This window comes from Ctenocephalides felis, unplaced genomic scaffold, assembly GCF_003426905.1.
Source record: "Ctenocephalides felis isolate EL2017-DRISC unplaced genomic scaffold, ASM342690v1 CF-g0.4_SCAFFOLD_01886, whole genome shotgun sequence".
Lineage (NCBI taxonomy): Eukaryota > Metazoa > Arthropoda > Insecta > Siphonaptera > Pulicidae > Ctenocephalides > Ctenocephalides felis.
The window spans coordinates 81,086,715-81,105,987 of NW_020538040.1; the positions used below are offsets into that span (position 1 = coordinate 81,086,715).

A 19,273-nucleotide genomic window follows, 5' to 3' on the forward strand; every position below is an offset into this window, starting at 1 on the left:
GAGTAATGAGATACTTGCGCACAACTTTTTATTTTACGAAAAATAATATTTTTTCAGATTAGTAATCTATATTCGCATTAAACCTTAGTTGTGTAATTCCAAGCTAAGAGATTATCGTATCGCATGGTAATGCATAAGCGTTTGTGCTTGCTTACTAAAATACTTACTGTATGCAAATATTTTGCTCGGTATTTGGATGTGCGACAAACGCTGATGCATCGAAAAGCAGAACATTAATCTCGGCGTCTTAGCTATGTTAAGTAGGTTACGCGAAATTTACCACAAAAACCGACAAGAAAATCGATCACGCATTCGTTAACTGTATAATGGTTCTGAGTAAACATATCAATTAGCTATACATGGATATGTTGGCAGTAGGTACTATATATTCAAAACATTTGGTTTCATTTGTGAAAAACTTTATAAAAATATTATTCTGCCTGCAGTCAAATTTAATATATAAACAATACAAATAAATAATAAAGCAACTAGCATACGTATGTAGAATATTGAAGCAACAAAGAACTAATTTTCAGACAAATTGTACGCTATATGATGGCACAGTTCTAAATTATCATCGTCACGTGCGAATTTCAATAAATACTTGCATACACAACTCATTGCTAGTAATTCATCATCACTTGGCACAAAAATTAATTTGATATAAAAACCTACAAGATTTGATAATTTTATAATTGATATTAATTTCAGTTGGCGGTACTTCGTATAAATTAGAGTAAAATTTTATTTTATTGAGTACTAGCTGTACCCGTTTACGCTTTGCCGTGATTTTGTTCAAATTAAAAAGTTGAACAAAGATGTGTATTTGTTACATTTAGTTTAACGTTACTACTATCTGCTCAACACTTTACCTATTTAACAATTTATCTACGAATTTAACTATCAACTTATTAACCAATCTACCATTTTACCGACTGACCAATTTACCTGTCAACCTATTTACCTATCAACCCGTTTCACTTGTCTACCAATTTACCTGTCAACCTGTTTATCCGTCTTGTTATTTGTCTATCTACCAATTGTCCAGTCTACCATTTTACAATTAACCTGCCTACCAGCTATCCAATAAAATACCTTCCCACCAATTTACTTGTCTACTAATTCACCTGTCTATTAATTTACCTGTCTACAAATTTACCTATCGACCTGTTTATCAATACACCATTTTACCTGTCAACCAATTTACCTGCTTTCCAATTTACCTATCATCCCGTTCTACATGCCTATCAATTTACCTGTCAACCTGTTTATTTGTCTACATATTCGTCTATCTACCAGTTCTCCTCTCTATCATTTTACATATCCTCCAATTTACCTGTCCACCAGTTTACCTTTATATTCTAATTCACCTTATTTATTTACACATTATAAAAAATTAAAGCTCAAATTGATTCCACGTTTTAGTTAGAAAACGTTTGTATGTGAAAAAGAAAAAGGCTGTTTTTAGGGTTCTCCAGGCAATTATTCGATTTAGTCTCGCCGTAAGAACCATCCTTGGACATCAACGAACATTTTAAAACAAGAATTGGTCAAATTGGTCCAGGCGTTTTTGAGTTATGCGCTTACCAACACATTTTGCGATTCATTTTTTTATATAAGATGACTACATGTTTGTCGATTCTGTTATTTCGCATCATCTGAAACTGCATTTACTATATATTCATCTTAACCTAGATATATTCTTAAGGGAGCAACCCCGTAATGATCTACGCTTATTTTTGTGTTAATGATATATATTAGATGTATATCTAATATATATTAGATGTATATCTAATATATATTAGATGTATATCTAATATATATTAGATGTATATCTAATAGTTTTGGCGCATGCATTTTTATATATAGCTATGCCAACAAATGGCAATTTTCACTTGAGGTTATATTTGATATCTATAACTTCAAATGGAAATTTGGCATCAAACCATTGAACCCGGAAGTAGAAGTAGATGGTGCTAGCACATGTCTGTATACATTACGCCATTGCTTAACTATAGAAGATTTATGTAAAAATTATTATTAAAACTTTGTAGACCGGTTATTGATATCTCTATATTTTTACACCGAAAGATTTGGCGGGTCTTATAACAGCAGATTTGGTCAGCAACATTCGGCCATAAGAACAAAAGTTAAATCTTAAACGATCAACAAAGTGATAATATTAACAGTTCATGAAACTGCTAGACCGATTCTGCCGTACAACACACCGATGTCATGGGGAGGCTATGTTATGTAGAACTATCCATAGTAAATCGTTCTAAATATTGTCAAAAGCCATCTGGGTGCTGCGCAGTCAGGCGTTTTTCTCAGGTCAGATAAAAAACTTAACCTAGAAACCGCACAAATGTCAAAAAACGATCTTAGATAAGACGGCCTTTCTGAACCAGCTTCTTAACATACAAGTGACGTTGCAGTTTATGTGTAAAACGCCTTAGTGCGCAGCAAATACATAACATTTTGACAAAATTTAGTATAATTCAGTAGCATGCAAGTTGGAGCGTAACATTACCTCCTATTTGGTCTGTTGTGCGGCAGAATCGGTCCATTAATTGCGCACTTTAAAAGCGTACAAGGAGAAGTTAAAAGTCAATTTCCAAATAAATTTTGTTTTGATGATTTTGGTAAAACATTGCATGATAGAGTTCTTGATTATATTCTATGATTCTATTTCTCTCTGGATAGAGTTCTATGTAACAATTTTGAAAATTGCTAAATCTTAATTGTGATTGTTTAGATCTTATTTTTCTGAGCGTGTAGCATTAGAAAGTTCGAATAATGGGGTAAGATCGGGCGGCAATTAATTATTAAAATATTGTCAGAAGTACTTAAATATTGATTAGTTTTCATATCTAACTGGTCAATGCGATTTGTCTTATGAGAGACAAAGTTGAAGATGCTACGTAAACTTTGGTAGAAATTCAACTTAACCACTTGTTCAATAAATAAATAAATATATATGTATATATATATATATATATATATATATATATATATTATAGGTTATGGTTAGAACTAACCTGAAGAATTCCTCCTCATCTTTATACCATTTGACTGAGTAGAGTCGGTCGTTGCCCATGTCGAAACGACATGACAACGTAACGTTGTCCCGCGGGTCCGCGACGGGAGGCACCGCGAGCTCGACTATGTACAGTGCACTCGCCGAATCTGCAAGCAAAGAGAATTTATTTATCTGCACCTACACGACCGAGACTCAGGCGGATCGTTGCAACAGTTCTGTGGGGTACAATGTACAATGTACCCCATAGAACATACACTCACATTTCTAGCTAACATATAGCTACATCTGGTGACACACCATTCAATCGATCATTGCCAATATATTACAAATGTATTTAAGAACTAGCAAAATTATTATTGGGATACAAAAAATATGTCTATATAATTTTCATAATGAAGTACGCAATATCTAAGAATGACATGATTTTTCTAGTACATTTTACTCACAACCAGTTCAAATGTTTGTTATACGCACAAGCCTCAACGTGCGAGAGATAGTTTCAACTAAATGTGAGTAAAATGCACAAGAAATAACCATGTTATTTTTAGATTTTTATTTTTTTACTCAAAATTTTTCAATAAAAAAATTATCAAGTATTTTACTAGTTTTTTATTGTTTATTTGTTGACTTTGTATACACGTACATTCAGTATTTTTTCGCCGGCTCGTTAAATTTAAAAAACCGGTTCATAATCCGGTTCAAAAACCGGTTCTCATGATTATTCCGGTTCCGTTCAAAAAGGAAAGAAACAAAATATATTACAAAACCTATTTAGTACACATATGTGTATGTTTATTAGAATAACAGGAACACTTAATTTGAATTAGTTGAATTATAATTTATAAAATTCATTAATTAAATCATTTTCTGTACGTAGCGATTTTTTAAAAAAAAATTTAAAAACGGCCCAAAAACGATTTGCCGGAACGACGTTCCGGCGCGTTCTAGCTCGACAACACCACTACGTACATTAGTCATATACATTATTTTGTCGATCTATTTTTAAAAATTCACAGTTCAACAAAAAGTCTTAATTCTTGAAAACTAGGAGCAATTATGTTATTGTTTTTGACTGTGGTTCTAGAAATTTTGTTCACGGTTACGGTTCCAAAGTTTAACCCTTTCGACTCGGGAGTCGGACTGCCAGTCGGTACGCTGCGCTCGGAATATTATAGTGCTATACTTATCTCTCAACTCGGAATTTTTTTTTGTATGGGATTTTTTCAAAATGTGGTTATATTGCTTTTAAATATAGTTATTATGATAATAAAATAGAAAATTTTGAAAATTAAAAAAAATTGCACTCAAAACCATGCTATATTGTTTAAAAAATCATTTCTTCACAGATCTTTATTAGAATTATGGGGATCATGAGCTAATAAATTAATTTTGTTATATATTTATTTATAAAATTAATAAATCAATCAATAAATGAATGTAATAGTAAATTAATTTTTAAAAAATAAAAAAAAATTAAATGTAAGTTTAGTTTGCGACGAGTCGTCGCCGACACGATTTGCCGCCGGAGCGGCGGCATCCGAGCGCAACGGTAAAATGACTATGCCGCCGGAGCGGCGGCATCCGAGTCGAAAGGGTTAAATCAACAAAATTTGTAAAAACTAACCACTATAAACAAAAAATGATCATAACTTCACCAAAGCTCCAGGTTACACTTAAAAGCTTATAATTTTCAACGTGAAATATTTTTTTTCCTAATTTTTTTCAGGACAGTTAAGTTCAATACTATCACATATCAAATATATAAAAAAATAACATTCTAATCTAGTTTATATATAGTTTTTTTAGAAATAGTTTAAAAAAAGATCATCAGAATAGCGCAATAAAGTTAATATTACTTTCTATTAGCTATTAATTTATTCGATTTATTATTCCAAAAAATCTTTATTTATATAAATTCCAGATTAAAGCTAAAAAGAGAGATATTTTAAATCGAATGCTCGTTTCAATGAGAAAAACGTGAGCAAATCATGATTAAATTTTATTAAACATGCGCATATGTCAAAAACATCAATATTTTACATTGACCTGTCAGTCATGAATAAAACTATCATTTTGTGTCAAAAATTATATTGAAATATTACCGAAATATTTTCTTGTTTGCATTCAGAGCAATTACAAAATTATTAAAATACTCGAATTCAATAGGGGAAAAATGATCGGAATGCTTTATATTATGAGCGTATGTTTTATGTGATATATACAAATACGATAAAAGTTTTCATCATTGGTGATTTATTTTTCACATGGATCAATATGTTTGCATAATTCTTATACATACATATATACATATATGTATATATATCGCACCGACTTTGAATACAAACAATAAATAATACAGCGCAGAAACGGTCGGCGGAAACTAAACAGTTCTAAATTTTCTTTAATAAACGCAAATTTAATTTTTATACATTAGGTCGTTAATGCGCTGCACGCCTGAAGACTGAACAGACTGGTGCATATGTACGACTTTTAATAAGTTTACACGTGAATTAAATTATTTTCTATCCAACTTAACTATACTTAACCTATACGTAAGACTTCCGTCGAAGTAATCCAGTATAATAAAATAATTATCTTTGACATTATGAAAATTGCAAAAAATTATATAAAATTGTAGATAAAAGGAATATTCCTTTGTCGCACGTGCTTATTATATTATTTTAGCGTAAGGATAGAAACAGCGTTCGAAAAATATTTCTTCACTTTCGCAGATCTGGACAAATTGACATATTAGAATAAGGACAATTTTGCGTATCTTTTATTATTATTTTTATGTCATTCATGTTTTATCAATTTCAATCACACATTTTTATCTGACTGATGCATTTATAAAATAGTTCATAAAAGCTTATTCTTATATTAAGGTTAGGGCGGGGTACAAATTTGACTTTGAGCAATTATATTGCAAAAACTAAACAAATTATATCACTACAAATAACACATACCAAACAAACATGTATCTGACAATGTTCAATAAAACTCTTAAAAGCTAATTAAATTCATTGTATAAATTTGTGTTTTTTTGTAATTTTTCAAAAAATTGTCTCCTGGTCCTTCTTATCCCATAGGCGAGGCAAAAGTGCCAGAAGGCAAATAGGTCCAATATCTGATTTTTAATTTTAAAGAGATTTTACGAAATAATAGTTATATTATTACTTCAATGTAAAATTTAGATTTCATGGGTACACTGTATATAACCTTGATCGGGTATTTTGTCAAAAATATACGTCAGCATAGTAGGAATAACTATTTATTTAACTTATCTCGTGCAAAATTGCCTTTGTCAACTTGAGTTTCTTTTATATTCAATGTAAGTTTTTATAGAAGTGACATATGTAAAAAAATCAGTTGTTTCGAACTTAAAAATAACAACACATCTCATAAAAAATTTAAATAATGTACACCTAAGTGTTGTAGTAAGTTCCTGTAAACTAAACAACAGTGCTGGTTATACATCTTTTTCCTTTTACTTTCGAATATTATTGTTAAAAATTCTCAAATTTATTTGTTTTTGAAATATCGGAAATAGACTATCTTACCCGCGGACCCGCCTCTGCTCTAATTATAATATTAATCATAGAATCGCTACATATTTATAAATTACTATTATAAATTATAAATATAAATTACTATTATAAATTATAGTAGTAAAAATTTAAATTAGAATTATTTGCCTTGGTTGTAGTACGTATTTGATACTCCATATCAACACCATGTGGACATTTTTCAAAATAAATCACACCAGTTAACATATTAAAATTTAAACAAAGTTGAATATATTTGATTTTTTCTTGAAAAGAAAGTTTTTCAGAACTTGTTGTCATAGACAATATGGTGATAACAATTATCATGATACAACGAAAGTGTACTATAAATGATAGATTTGAATTTAAAGACAATTAATTAATTTTAGGGACTTCGGATCGCTATCAACTAAGCAATCATGATTTAGATTGATGCAAGTTTTGTTAATCTAGGGAACTTACGTTTTGGATGATAGCAGATCAATAAATTATGGGTACAAGTAAATATGAAGAAGCATGCAATCAGAATCAGGTACAGAGGATGATTTTAGTCTCGACGAGACTCATGGCTCATGGCTCATGGCTCATGAGTCAGGCGTCGTCGACGAGATGACAGTGTGAAATATTGAGGAAGAAGTGCTCGGCATTTGTGAGTGAAAAGACGAAAAGAGCGCGAGAACTCCGTCAGGTGCACGAATGAAATATTTCGTTACAATTCATTTATAGGCGTGTGCGTGATCGCGAGCAATGTGCGGCTGATGTACAGGCTGAGCGTTTCCTCTCCAATGAATAGATCGCCACCTCCGAGGCGGCAAAGAGCACTACAAGGAGGACACAATGAGAGGAGAGAACTCCAACACGATTTGCATTCGAAAATTCTAAAGATTTCAATACCAGCATCGGTTACAAGAAAAAAGTGTCTTTATTTATTCACCTTTATTAGAGATACAAATAGACTTAAGCGCCTGAATGTATTCGCTTATGTTAGTACGGTGGAAAATATACGGCAAATAGGACAGTATCACCAGGTTGTTAATCAAATGTAATATGTGTATTGTTTTATTATTGCCATTTAAACAGCAATAAAAAATAAAGAGTCATTTGAGCCATTGATCAAATGATACTACTTCACTGTCTTTTTTAGAAGCCAATCAAATCTTTGCCATATCAGTATTTGATATACATTAAACTGTAATAACAATTCAAATAATTATTTTAGATGAGATGCTCATAGCAAGAAATTTAAAATAATATTACTATAATATTAGAACTTTTCATCCCTTTTGCATATCTTGAAAGAATTTAATGTGCAATAAAAAATGTTGTAATAATTTTTTTTTCTTTAACCTAGTGTTTCTAGAGAGCAATATTATACTACATATTTTTTTTTAATAACGATGTAAATATGTATGTCAGCTATGCCCAATCACCTATTTGAAATCTATAAGCTCAAGCAAAAATATGATACTGGTACTGCTTGATATCAGGCTGGCTCAAGTAGATATCGAGCCGGAAACCGGTAGAATCAAATAAAACCCTCGATTGGCCGAATTATTGTTTTACACAAAAAATTAGAGAATCACATATAACAGTAATTATAAGTCTATACATATATGCAAATAAAAAAAAAATCTGTGTAAACAATTTTTATGGTATTAATGAATTATGAGACTTTCAAATTACAGCGGTCTATAATGTGTACACTTCTGCGTATGAAAATGTTATTTGTAGGTTGAAAAGCCCAGCAAGGGTAATAAATATTTATATTGGTTATCTGGATAACGTTCTAGAACTAAGATTTATGCATCATCTCACTAAAATAGCCATAATTATTTAGTAAAATAAAAAAATGAAAAAAATTGAAATTTGACCTGAAAATTTGAATCCATAAAGAAAAAGTTGGAATCCATAGAGGGCTGATAAATATACAATTTACTTAAGCCTATAAGTAGAAAACAATTTAATTTTTTAATTATTTCCTGCCCTATATTTTATATATTGCTGCCCGACGCGTTTTCAAAATAACTTTTAGGACTAATTTTATAACAAAATATCAACTTTACTATTTTTCAAATATCATCAGAACGCGTGTTACTGAATGATGAAATATTTTCTCATCTCGAAAGCAGCATGTGTAATTTAATTGTTCCGAATTTATGTTCTCCCTCTAATAACTTCGCTTGATGTAAATGATTAATAATGTTTTGATGCTCGTGCTATTTATGGATGTTATATAATAAGCAAGATCTGTAAGACTTGTAAACTAAGTTTACCTTAATTAAAATATCATATAACAAAACAACGAAGGGAAATTTAGATATTCCCATATAGTCAATCTCATATGATTAGCAAGATAATTAATTCAGGATGAAAATGTACAAGCTATTTAAAATTATTAAGGCATCTATCCCAGAGTATAAGAATACTTCGAAATAATTTTAAGAAGTACTTGACAGTACTCTAAATTTATCAATAACCTGTATGTTGTAACAAAAGTGGGTAGGAAGAGATAAAAAGATGTATTCTCTTAATATATTTTAATATATACTAATGTTATATTCTAGAACAGTGTAGAATATTTCATAACAAATATTTTTAACATGTGCTTATTGAAAGAAAAGCTCAGAATATTCCATAATAAAAACTTTATTAATAATTAGAATCTTTTTAATTTTTTCATTCAAAATTGGCTTAAAGCTTTAAAAATTAATATGTACTTAAATATGTAATTCCGTTAAATCTTACCGGGTGCATGTTATGTAGTGCAAACTATATGTCCTTATTTAATATAAACCTTCAATTATATATAATATGTATTAAAATGCATAAAAAACTAGATGTGAGTAGCATTTTGCCAGCAGAGAAGTTGCTTGATGTAAGACCTCACAATGTAAAAAATTATTACAAATTTGCTAAACATGCTAGTTTTCGATAAATAGCTTAAATGTCATACATTAATGAAAATCGTATGTTCTAAAAGTCTATTATTCCAAAGTTTAATGAGTTTTAACAAACTAACAGTTTTGGGATTACAATATTTCAGATTACTAATTAATACCATAAACAATATAATCATATAAAGATTCACCGAAATTGTCAGATTTTATTTAACGAATAATAAATACGATTTTCAACTAATATCTTTTAAATAGTTTTTGAAGTTTCAAAATAGGTTTTTGACTGAAACGTGCATAAAAATTTTTATCGAAAGCGAAATATATTCACGATAAACTAATCAACGCGAACTTCTAATCGAGTTTCATTGAATAGCTTTCAATTTTTTTAAGATGTTTTTGAGAAAATGTTGAATGTATGAAAGTCAATTTTAGGCTAACATGCATAAGCACATTTTTATACATTTCGGTTAAATTTCGGTCTCCAACGATTCAGAGTTGCGACGTCGAGGAGACAAAATTTACAAACCGGATTTCTGGCACGAATATAAACTTGTCCATCGTTAATAATAAAACAAAATAGCAATTTTCACTGAACAGTTTTCGTAATGTGTTTACAAAAATGTAATTTACAACCAAATCGCGCACTCAATATCTTATATCATTTGCTGCTCTTTTGCAGAAGAATTCCACTTCCCAATGTATATGTATGAAACCTATGTACAGAGTAAAGTGTAAAATGTCAAAGTATTACACTTCTTTCTACAAAGAAAAGAGATTGGAAATAATTGCCAACGACGATACACAGGGTACGTGTGATTTATTTGACGTTTTTCGATATGGCACACAAGCATAGCCCGAAGATTTATGATTTTTGTCAAAACCCTCATATCATCAATACATTTCTCATGTTTATGATTGTACATACGACTAGAGCGCAGAAACGTTTACGAGAGCAGATGAAAAAAGATGAAAATCATATGAAAAAGAACGGATAATCTCGTCGAGCGTTGATTATGTGACAACGTTTCCACGTAAATTATTTATATCGAGAGAGACAAAGATTTCAGATTGTATCCTGTTACGACACAAATGCGTATAGAAGTGAACAATGCAACTCAATCAATGATTTCGAATATTTATTACGTTTTGTAAACGTAGAAAAATGGATTTTAATCTCTTTACATGCCAGCACAATTGTATGACGAGCCATGCATTCGCATAGCAACTAATGAAAAAGAAGATTATAAACAGCGACATCGGCAAAAGAAACAATACTTATTCAAACAAATTTAGTTCCACGCCCTTATTATAGTCTTTTCATATTTCTTTTATATTTTCTAGTTTTGTAGCTATGTTTTGAATTCAATATGAAGAAAGTATTTCAGAGTTTATGTTTTATTTTTAGATTTTTGTATCTTTAGCACTAAAGATGAGTCGAACCTAACCTCGAATCGGTTGCAAATTAAATAAAGCCATTATCCTTTAATAAAACTTTTATTATTATTGAATGGATGGCTGAAAATATATCATATGCTTATATAACATATATATTTGATACGTTAAATATAGTATTATATATTATTATATAAGTTATATTAAGAATAGGGCAGAGCGGGGTAGAAAGTTCCACCACTGATATCTCTGAAACAACTTTTAAGAATTAAATTAACTTTAAGGAATTACAACAGTTAAGAATTTTTAACACCAATATTCGAAAGTAGAGGTAAAAAGATATATAAGCAGCCCTCACTTTGGTTCTTACCACATTGCTATTGGGAGATAAACGGCAATGTATGAAAATCCATAACAAAAGTATTTTCTTTAGTTGTAATATTTTTATTGTGAGCACTGTACTGTATTTAGTTTACAAAATCTTAATATAATTTTTAAGTATACGTTATTTAATTGTTTTTTAAGATGGGCCATTAAAATTAGGTTAGTTTTAAACGTTTTTTATATAACATATAAAAAGCTTACACGCGGTTGGGGTAAAAAAAGACCAACTGAACATTTACCCTGGCAACGGTGTCTGCAATAAAAAATAGTAAATAAGAAGTAAATTAGTTAAAATAGCAATTTTACAAGAGAAAAATCAAATAAATAATTATTTCAAATCTGCTGATTAATATTTCTGATGAAATACCAGATCAAGGTTATATACAGTGTTATCACTGTAAAAAATGCACCCATGAGTTTTATATTTTGCATTGGTTGAATAATGTAGCTATTATTTCGTAAAATCCCTTTAAATTAAAAATATGACACTGGCTTTGTTTCCCCGTGGCCGTTCTATTTTACCTTGCATATGTGTAAAAAGGACCGGGTGACAAGTTTTTGCAAAACAACAAAAAAACATTTCCATAATTTTAAATTAAAAAAATATTTTATAAGGTGTATTATTATTTGTAAGTTAGATTCAGAAGTTTCTAACGAATTAAAAAAATAATAAATTTTATCTGCGGATCTTTAAGCCCCGCTTCACCTATAACACACGAACAAAATATATTAGGTCAGCACTAGACGGTAGATTAATTATACGGATTATGCTGGCTACATTTGAGAAGCAAACTTTGAAATATTCGATAAATAATAATATTTGTTATATATAAGTTTCTAAAAATTCAAGACACTAAGTATAATTTGGATTTCGTTTAATAATCAACTTTTTATAGTAAAACGTAAGTTATAAATAGAGAAACGTAGACTGATGCATATTAGGGGTTTGATGCTTCTTGGGAAACAAATCAGTTACACAATACCCATTTGTCGATTATATGCAAAGAGTTGGATTCTTCTAGATTCTAGAAAAGTGTATTGAAATATTGACTGTATTCAATTCCGTAATTTCGTGAGATGTGAGATCTGAGAGACACTGACTGATGCATATTAAAGTGATATTCAACATGTTTTATACTACAGTTTATAATATGTTATTACATTTTAAATCGAGTTTATTATCACCCGTCACCCATAGGACTTGCATCCTTTTCATTAATTTTTGAGGTACTTCATATGTTTCATTCATTTCATTCATTCTCTTTATTTCATTCAAAGGACAATAACAAATTCATTTTCGAAATATTTTAGTGAACAAAACCGATGTGATTAATCCTCAAATGTATGATTATATGTAATAGCATCGGTAGAGTACAGCGGCATTGTGTATATTTTTCTACTTTTCCCTATGCCCCTGTTTTGTAACAAATATTTTTTATTTTAATAGGACATCTACCAATGAAGAGTATCATTTTTCAAACTATTCGCTATTTTATTAACAAAATGTAAATTACTCTCTTGCATTTGGTGATGATATATTCATCATATTTCCATAGTCAAATATAAAAGAATGATATAAAAAATCAACAAATGTTCGCTGTTGTAAAAATATAATTACTTTGTTTTGTATAAAGTAATTGGTTTATGGTTAGTTCTATGGTTTTATTTAATTCAGATAATGCATGTGGTATTTAACTACATACACAAACGAAAATAATTGATAACTCGAATTTTTGTATCTCGCACGTAGACTGAAAAAACGTAGTGTGGCCAGCGTGTTATATAAATTTTTTAAAAAGCATTTAAAACAATAGAGTTAAAATAGTTATATACAGGAAATTAGCTAAATATATTATTAGGTATTCAACTATTGTACTTGGATCGTTACTCCATTAACTTTAATTAGAGCAAATATTTATTAAGTGATATGAATAAATGCTTTCTCCGCTGTAGGTTCGTTTTTTAGTAAAATTCTCGCTTTTGAGTATTAAAAATTTTAAATGATTACAATATTAATTTATTGAATTGTATAATTTGATTTGTATATAGCCAAAATAGTATAGTAGGGGAGACTGGGTACAATTGTGTCACGTTTTTTTGATCAGCAATAATTTTGTTAATTTTCCAGAGAAAAGTGAATTAAATAGTAATTTGAATATTTGTCTACGTGAAAATACTAAAACACTGTCCATAAATACGATGGATTAGTAAAATCAAATCACACACCCCCAGAACCGCTGTGACACCAAAATAATTTGTAGCAACTTTCATTGTCTGAACTATGTAGCACAACACAACATTTAAACAAAGATTATGAATATAATATAACAATATATAACAACTAATTTTAAGTTAACTAGAAAATCTTTGTAAAAACTTTTTTCTTATATTTAATTTTCTTTTCCCTTTTTCTTTAGTATTCTGGCTTAGTTAAGTTAGATTTTTAGTAATTAATTTAAATTATCTACGCAAAAACTAATTGCTGGTAAATATCTACTAATGTTCAACTTACAGTGAAATAACAAATGAAGTGATCTATGTATACACGTTAAAGTTATTTTTAAAGGAATCGAATAAAAAACTTACTTTTGAGTCTTTGAAAGTAAAGTGGTCTACAGATCATGACGTTGACTCAATGTAATAATATAATCTTGATCGAACTAACATACTTCATCTTTCTCCCTCAGTTTAGTTTTTATGACGACTGGCACTACTGCACCTTGGTACAACCGTACCCAGTCTACCCTAACTTGGATATTGAAAATCTTTCATAAAATTTTTTACTGCGTACCTACTCAAAAATATCACAAATACTTTATCGCATTAAAATAAATAGCAGTAATATATATGATATAATAAACGAATTTTAAGTGCACTAATGTATTAAATAAGCTTAACATAAACTAGTGGGGTGTATGGCATCGTGCCTTAAGGCAAATTGCTGTAACTTCCCGTACCGTAACGAAATGTTCGTGGAATACTGAATGTTTTCAAATAGATTATTGTTAATATTGTAACATTGTCTAATATTTATAAGAATTATATAAACTGATTTGCAAAGTTGAAATTATTTGTTTAAAGTATATTAGGACTTTAGTCAGAATTAAAAATAAAATCTGAATTATTTTCGATATACAAAAACATTTTTTTTTGAAAAAAAAAAATTAAAACAAAAATTTTATTTTCCAAAATCAATTATTTTGTTAAGACAAGCAGAAAGTTCTTTGAATCACTTAAATCGAACGCTTAGCTCTCTCAAAAACTGCCATTTTTTACATATTTAGCTCCGTATCTTCGAAATGGCTGGCCTGCCTTTGCCCAAAAATAATAAACACTTCTCCCAATCATTGTTAATTGAATGTTTTTTAGATCATTCAAATCGGATACTCCGTTCTCTCAAAAACTCGATTTCTATTTACTGCACTCTTTGCTTCGTATCTCCGAAACGGCTGGACCTGCCTTTGCCAAAAACTAATCAGCTCTTTTCCCTATCAATAGGAATCGAATGTTTTTTGAACCATTCAAATCGGTTGATCCGTGCGCCCGAAAACGTGACTGGAAATTTGTATCCATACATGCATACACACACACACACATCCATTTTTTCTGAGGTATGCCAAAATGTTCAGAAACCTTCAAATCGTCGAGAAATGTAAAAATTTTCAATTTCGATTTTCGGCCCATTACAATAACTTACCCCACGGGAAGTTAAAAAACAGTAAGTACATAAAAAATACTCAATAAACCAGCAACTGAACAGTTTTGGTATGACACATAAAAATAATTTGTTGATAAATATACATTCTAGTAAATTAGAAACATCGGAAGTATTTTCTACGAGACAATACCATCCAAAGTAATGGCAAGGTTAAAACTTCATGAAATAATAAAACAACAATTATAATGAGCCTGACTGAAGTGTCAGCGGTTCGTGTAAACATCATCCATTCACCTATTGCGAGTCAGTTGTAGAGGGATGAATTTTTGATGTAAACCGGTGTTGAAGCGCGAGGATGTCATTGTCATGCATGTGTTTCTGCGTATGCGAAGAACCCGACCTAGTCACCACCGCCAGCACCGGCGCGGTCTCCAACGCGCCGCACTGTGCGAACGGACTATGCGGTTTTATTTCCCTGCGGAACGACGTAAATTATTCTATTCGCTCGTTATTTTATATCATCATGTTTGCAAGCCCATGTCTTCTCGAGCTCAACCGGCCGCGCCGAACGCGTTACACACTAGCGGCCCCGAAGCGGACGCCGGGCGCGTATTCAGCTTCTCGACAAAGACCTTTCTTGCCGACACGACACCACTTTAGCGACAACTACTATTTGACTACAGCGGCTGATAGGATTTTCACGAAAAAATCTTTCTTCTCGCTGATTGAAAATGAGTATATCATATATGTAATATGAACTAATGTTCTGTAAAAACATGGATTTACAGAAATGACGATATGCGTTTTAACATAGTACGCTATACTTGTTTAATATTTGTTAATATTTAAATTTTCGTAGAGTAAGTTATAGTAATTGTTAAGGGGGGCGATACATGTAATCGCCTTAATTTTTACCATTTTTTGAGGACTTTTTAAACTGGGAAGGAATGATTGAATCTTTTTGAACTTTTTTAGGGTTATTTATTATATATTAAAATACACAAAAAAAATTTTTTTTTAATTTTTTTTTTTAAATGGCTGCCGTAAAAATAAATCTGCCAAGACCCTCTCGGAAAACGCCATCAATTTGCGGGCGTTCTCACTTTTCGTACGGTGATCTGAATTTAAAAAAATTAGTTTGTACGTGTTCATAAAACATATATCTTCTAGTTAAACCAAAAAAAAATAAAGTCACAAAATCGTAAATTGGCACACCTTAGAAAAAAAAAGTTCGATTTTTCACCTTTTTTTCAATGGTTTTTTTGGTAAAAGGGTTAATTTACAAAAATTTTTTGGAATGTTTGAGGTTTAACTAGAAGCTATTACTGTAAAGTAGATGTGTGCAAAATTTCATTGGAATCGGTTGAGAACTTTTTGAGTTATCACGCCCGCAAATTTCAAAAATGTCGTTTTGAGAAAAACGCGTTTAAAGTTTTGACACAGAAACAGATAAGAGTACAATAGCACTCAAGCGTCGAGTTGAGGCGTGGCACTTAAATGAGTTTTTATTGTATAAATATTGATAATTTTGTTTTGAATATTTACAGGCATATTTTTGAGATGTTATTGTAACGATTTATGAAAAAAAAAATCGATTTTTTTTTTCTTGTTACATGTATCGCCCCCCTTAATGAAAATTGTTCTATATCTTCAACACTCCCTAAACATTTGGGCATACCTTAGGAAAAAATGATTTATGTATGTGTGTATGTGCGGATACAATTTTTCATCCACGATTTTGAAAATAACCAATTTGAATGATTTAAAAAACAATCGATTCCTATTGAGTGTGAAATGTGCTGATTAGTTTTTGGCAAAGCCAGGTCCAGCCGTTTCGAAGATACGGGACATAAAATGCATAAAATGGCAATCCAGTTGTTGATAGAGTGGATCATCCGAATTGAATGATTTCACTTGCCTTGGTCAAATAAAGAATTGATTAAATTATTGAGAAGGCAGGTCCAGCGGTCCGGGAATCCAATAAAAAAGTTAAAAAAACGCCAGTTGGCGGTCAAAAATAAACGTTAGACATATGCATATCAAATTATCAGATTTTTTATAGAGATTTTAATAGTAAGTACAAATTTTGTTTACATTTCCATAGGTTCTGTACCAATTTTTATAATGTTTAACCGTGAGTTAAACATGACGCGGCGCTTCCGCGCTTCGATGTTTATTAAATTATATAAAATATTTCTTTTAAAATTCAAATGTTTTCAACATTTTCAAAAAAATTGATTAATATTTAAAATTTTCAAAAATTTTGAAAATTCTAAAAAAATGAAAATTTTCAAATTTTTAATGCTTTCAAATGTTTTTAAAAAATTATTAATTTTCGTATAATATATATTTATATTCATGTTTAGTATACAATATAATATAGACACAAAAACTAATGTAATAAAAGAAAGGCGAGAAACCATCTCAAAAATATTCGCAGGTTTAAATTTGCTCGCTTTATTAAAATCAAAACATATTAAACTTTGAAATAAATTTTTAAAATTTAAATTATGATTAATAATTAATATGAATTAAATACCTTTTTACAAATACTTTGTATTATTGTTAAATTTCTCACTTATTTTTGTATAAAATATTGGTTTACAAATTGGCAACTTTCACCGATTTACTAATACTACCAGTGGTGTAATTGAAATTAATACGCTATCAAAATTACTTTTTCAGTCAATCTAGTGTTAATAACTCAGGCTTCAGTCAAATCGGAACAAGATCGATCGGACCGATTTGGGCTCGGGTCGCCCCAGCACTATTAGTACACACCCCGGACGACCGCGCGTGTCTGGCGCGAGGTGACGCGATAATCTGGCCGACGGACGCCGATTATTTATCCGAAGAGAGCGTATTAAGTTACCGTCGATATTTGTCCTAGTTCATCTGTTCTTTTCGAGAGCGCCCCCGAGGAATTCGCAGCCGAGTTAAATTTAGTCAAGTGGTTCATTTAGGTCGTCACGTTTCGCACGCCCGTATCGTATTCGACGTCTTTGAAATTCTCGCAATTAGAATTATAATTTTAAACAGGTACACTCTATATAATAAGCCTCATCAGGTTTGCATTATTTGACGAGATACAAATATTCAGTGCCATCATAAAAGTTAACCTTTTAGGTAGGGTAAGCTTGGTACAAAGATCCAATTTGACTTTGAGCAATTATATTGTGAAAACCAAATCAATTATATCACAACAAATAATAAATATCAAATAAACAACTAACTGATTATGTTCAGTAAAATTCACAGATAATTCATCATAGTAGAAATGTGTTTTTTGCTGTTTTTTAAACAATTGTAACCTGGTCCTTTTCCCCGTAGAAAGAATGAATTGGGACGCCCAAGAGCAAACAGATCCAAATTCGTCGTGAAAATTTGTCAAAAAAATACAATTTGATGTTTATTAGTTTCCGGTAAAGTTTAGTCACGCGGTTATTTTGTACTTAACTGTTAAACAATGTTTTCAAAGTAATTAAATCAATGCAAAAATAGTGAAAGTCTAGTTATTATCAACCTTCAAAGCGTGTAAATATTGGTCGCCAAATCCTTTTTTCGTAATGCTCTTTCTCGGCTAAAATGCAATTAATAGTTGGGAATAAAATACACGGTATCATACTACGGATAAAAAATTTAAAAATATTCAGAAGATCAAGTAGCAATGGTTGATCAAGTTAATTGGCAATTGATAGCATTTTGATATTGATTGATTTCAAATAAATATATTGTCAATTCTTCTCGATCAACTCGGTGACTTTCAAATATCAAGATTATGTCATTAATAATTCAAATATTTCTTTTAGCAATATTGATTTCTAATTCAATGTGAATATAAACTAAATTTCCAACTTCTAACACACACACACATATATACATATATATATATATATATATATATATATATATATATAAAGTGTGGGTGTATTTATATTGATGTAACTTTACTTATTTGTGCAGCATCTACTCACAATAAGATATATTGAAACAATTGTCTTGTTTGGTTAGCATCGAAACTTTGTTGTCTGAAGTACTACACAATGAATGTATGATTACATGATATTCAAATACATAACATGATTACATAATATTCTATTAAGGACTATTTGAGATAAGAAATTTATATATCTTATTCTATCACAAAAAAACTTCTTTCTTTCGCAAAGTAAAATAATTGATATTCCTGTTGTACTAATGTACATGATATGGTGCTTTTATATAGTAAAATGCTTTGCAATTTCCATCGATTTTCTAAAATATCGTATTAAGATAAAAATACAAATCATTTATAATTATTATAATTATACGATATTGTAAAATCCGGTTATCGTCATAAAAAATTCCAATAAAATTG

At 30.2% G+C, this 19,273-nt stretch overlaps 1 protein-coding gene across 1 annotated transcript in view; it reads right to left on the minus strand.

Moving 5' to 3' along the window:
* LOC113377292 overlaps positions 1 to 19,273 on the minus strand; it is a 116,906-nt gene that overhangs the window by 19,101 nt on the left and 78,532 nt on the right. Inside the window, exon 2 of the mRNA XM_026617551.1 lies at positions 3,039 to 3,186. Coding sequence (XP_026473336.1) covers positions 3,039 to 3,097 — 59 coding nt within the window. The 5' untranslated portion in view covers positions 3,098 to 3,186. The remainder of the gene's footprint in view (positions 1 to 3,038; positions 3,187 to 19,273) is intronic.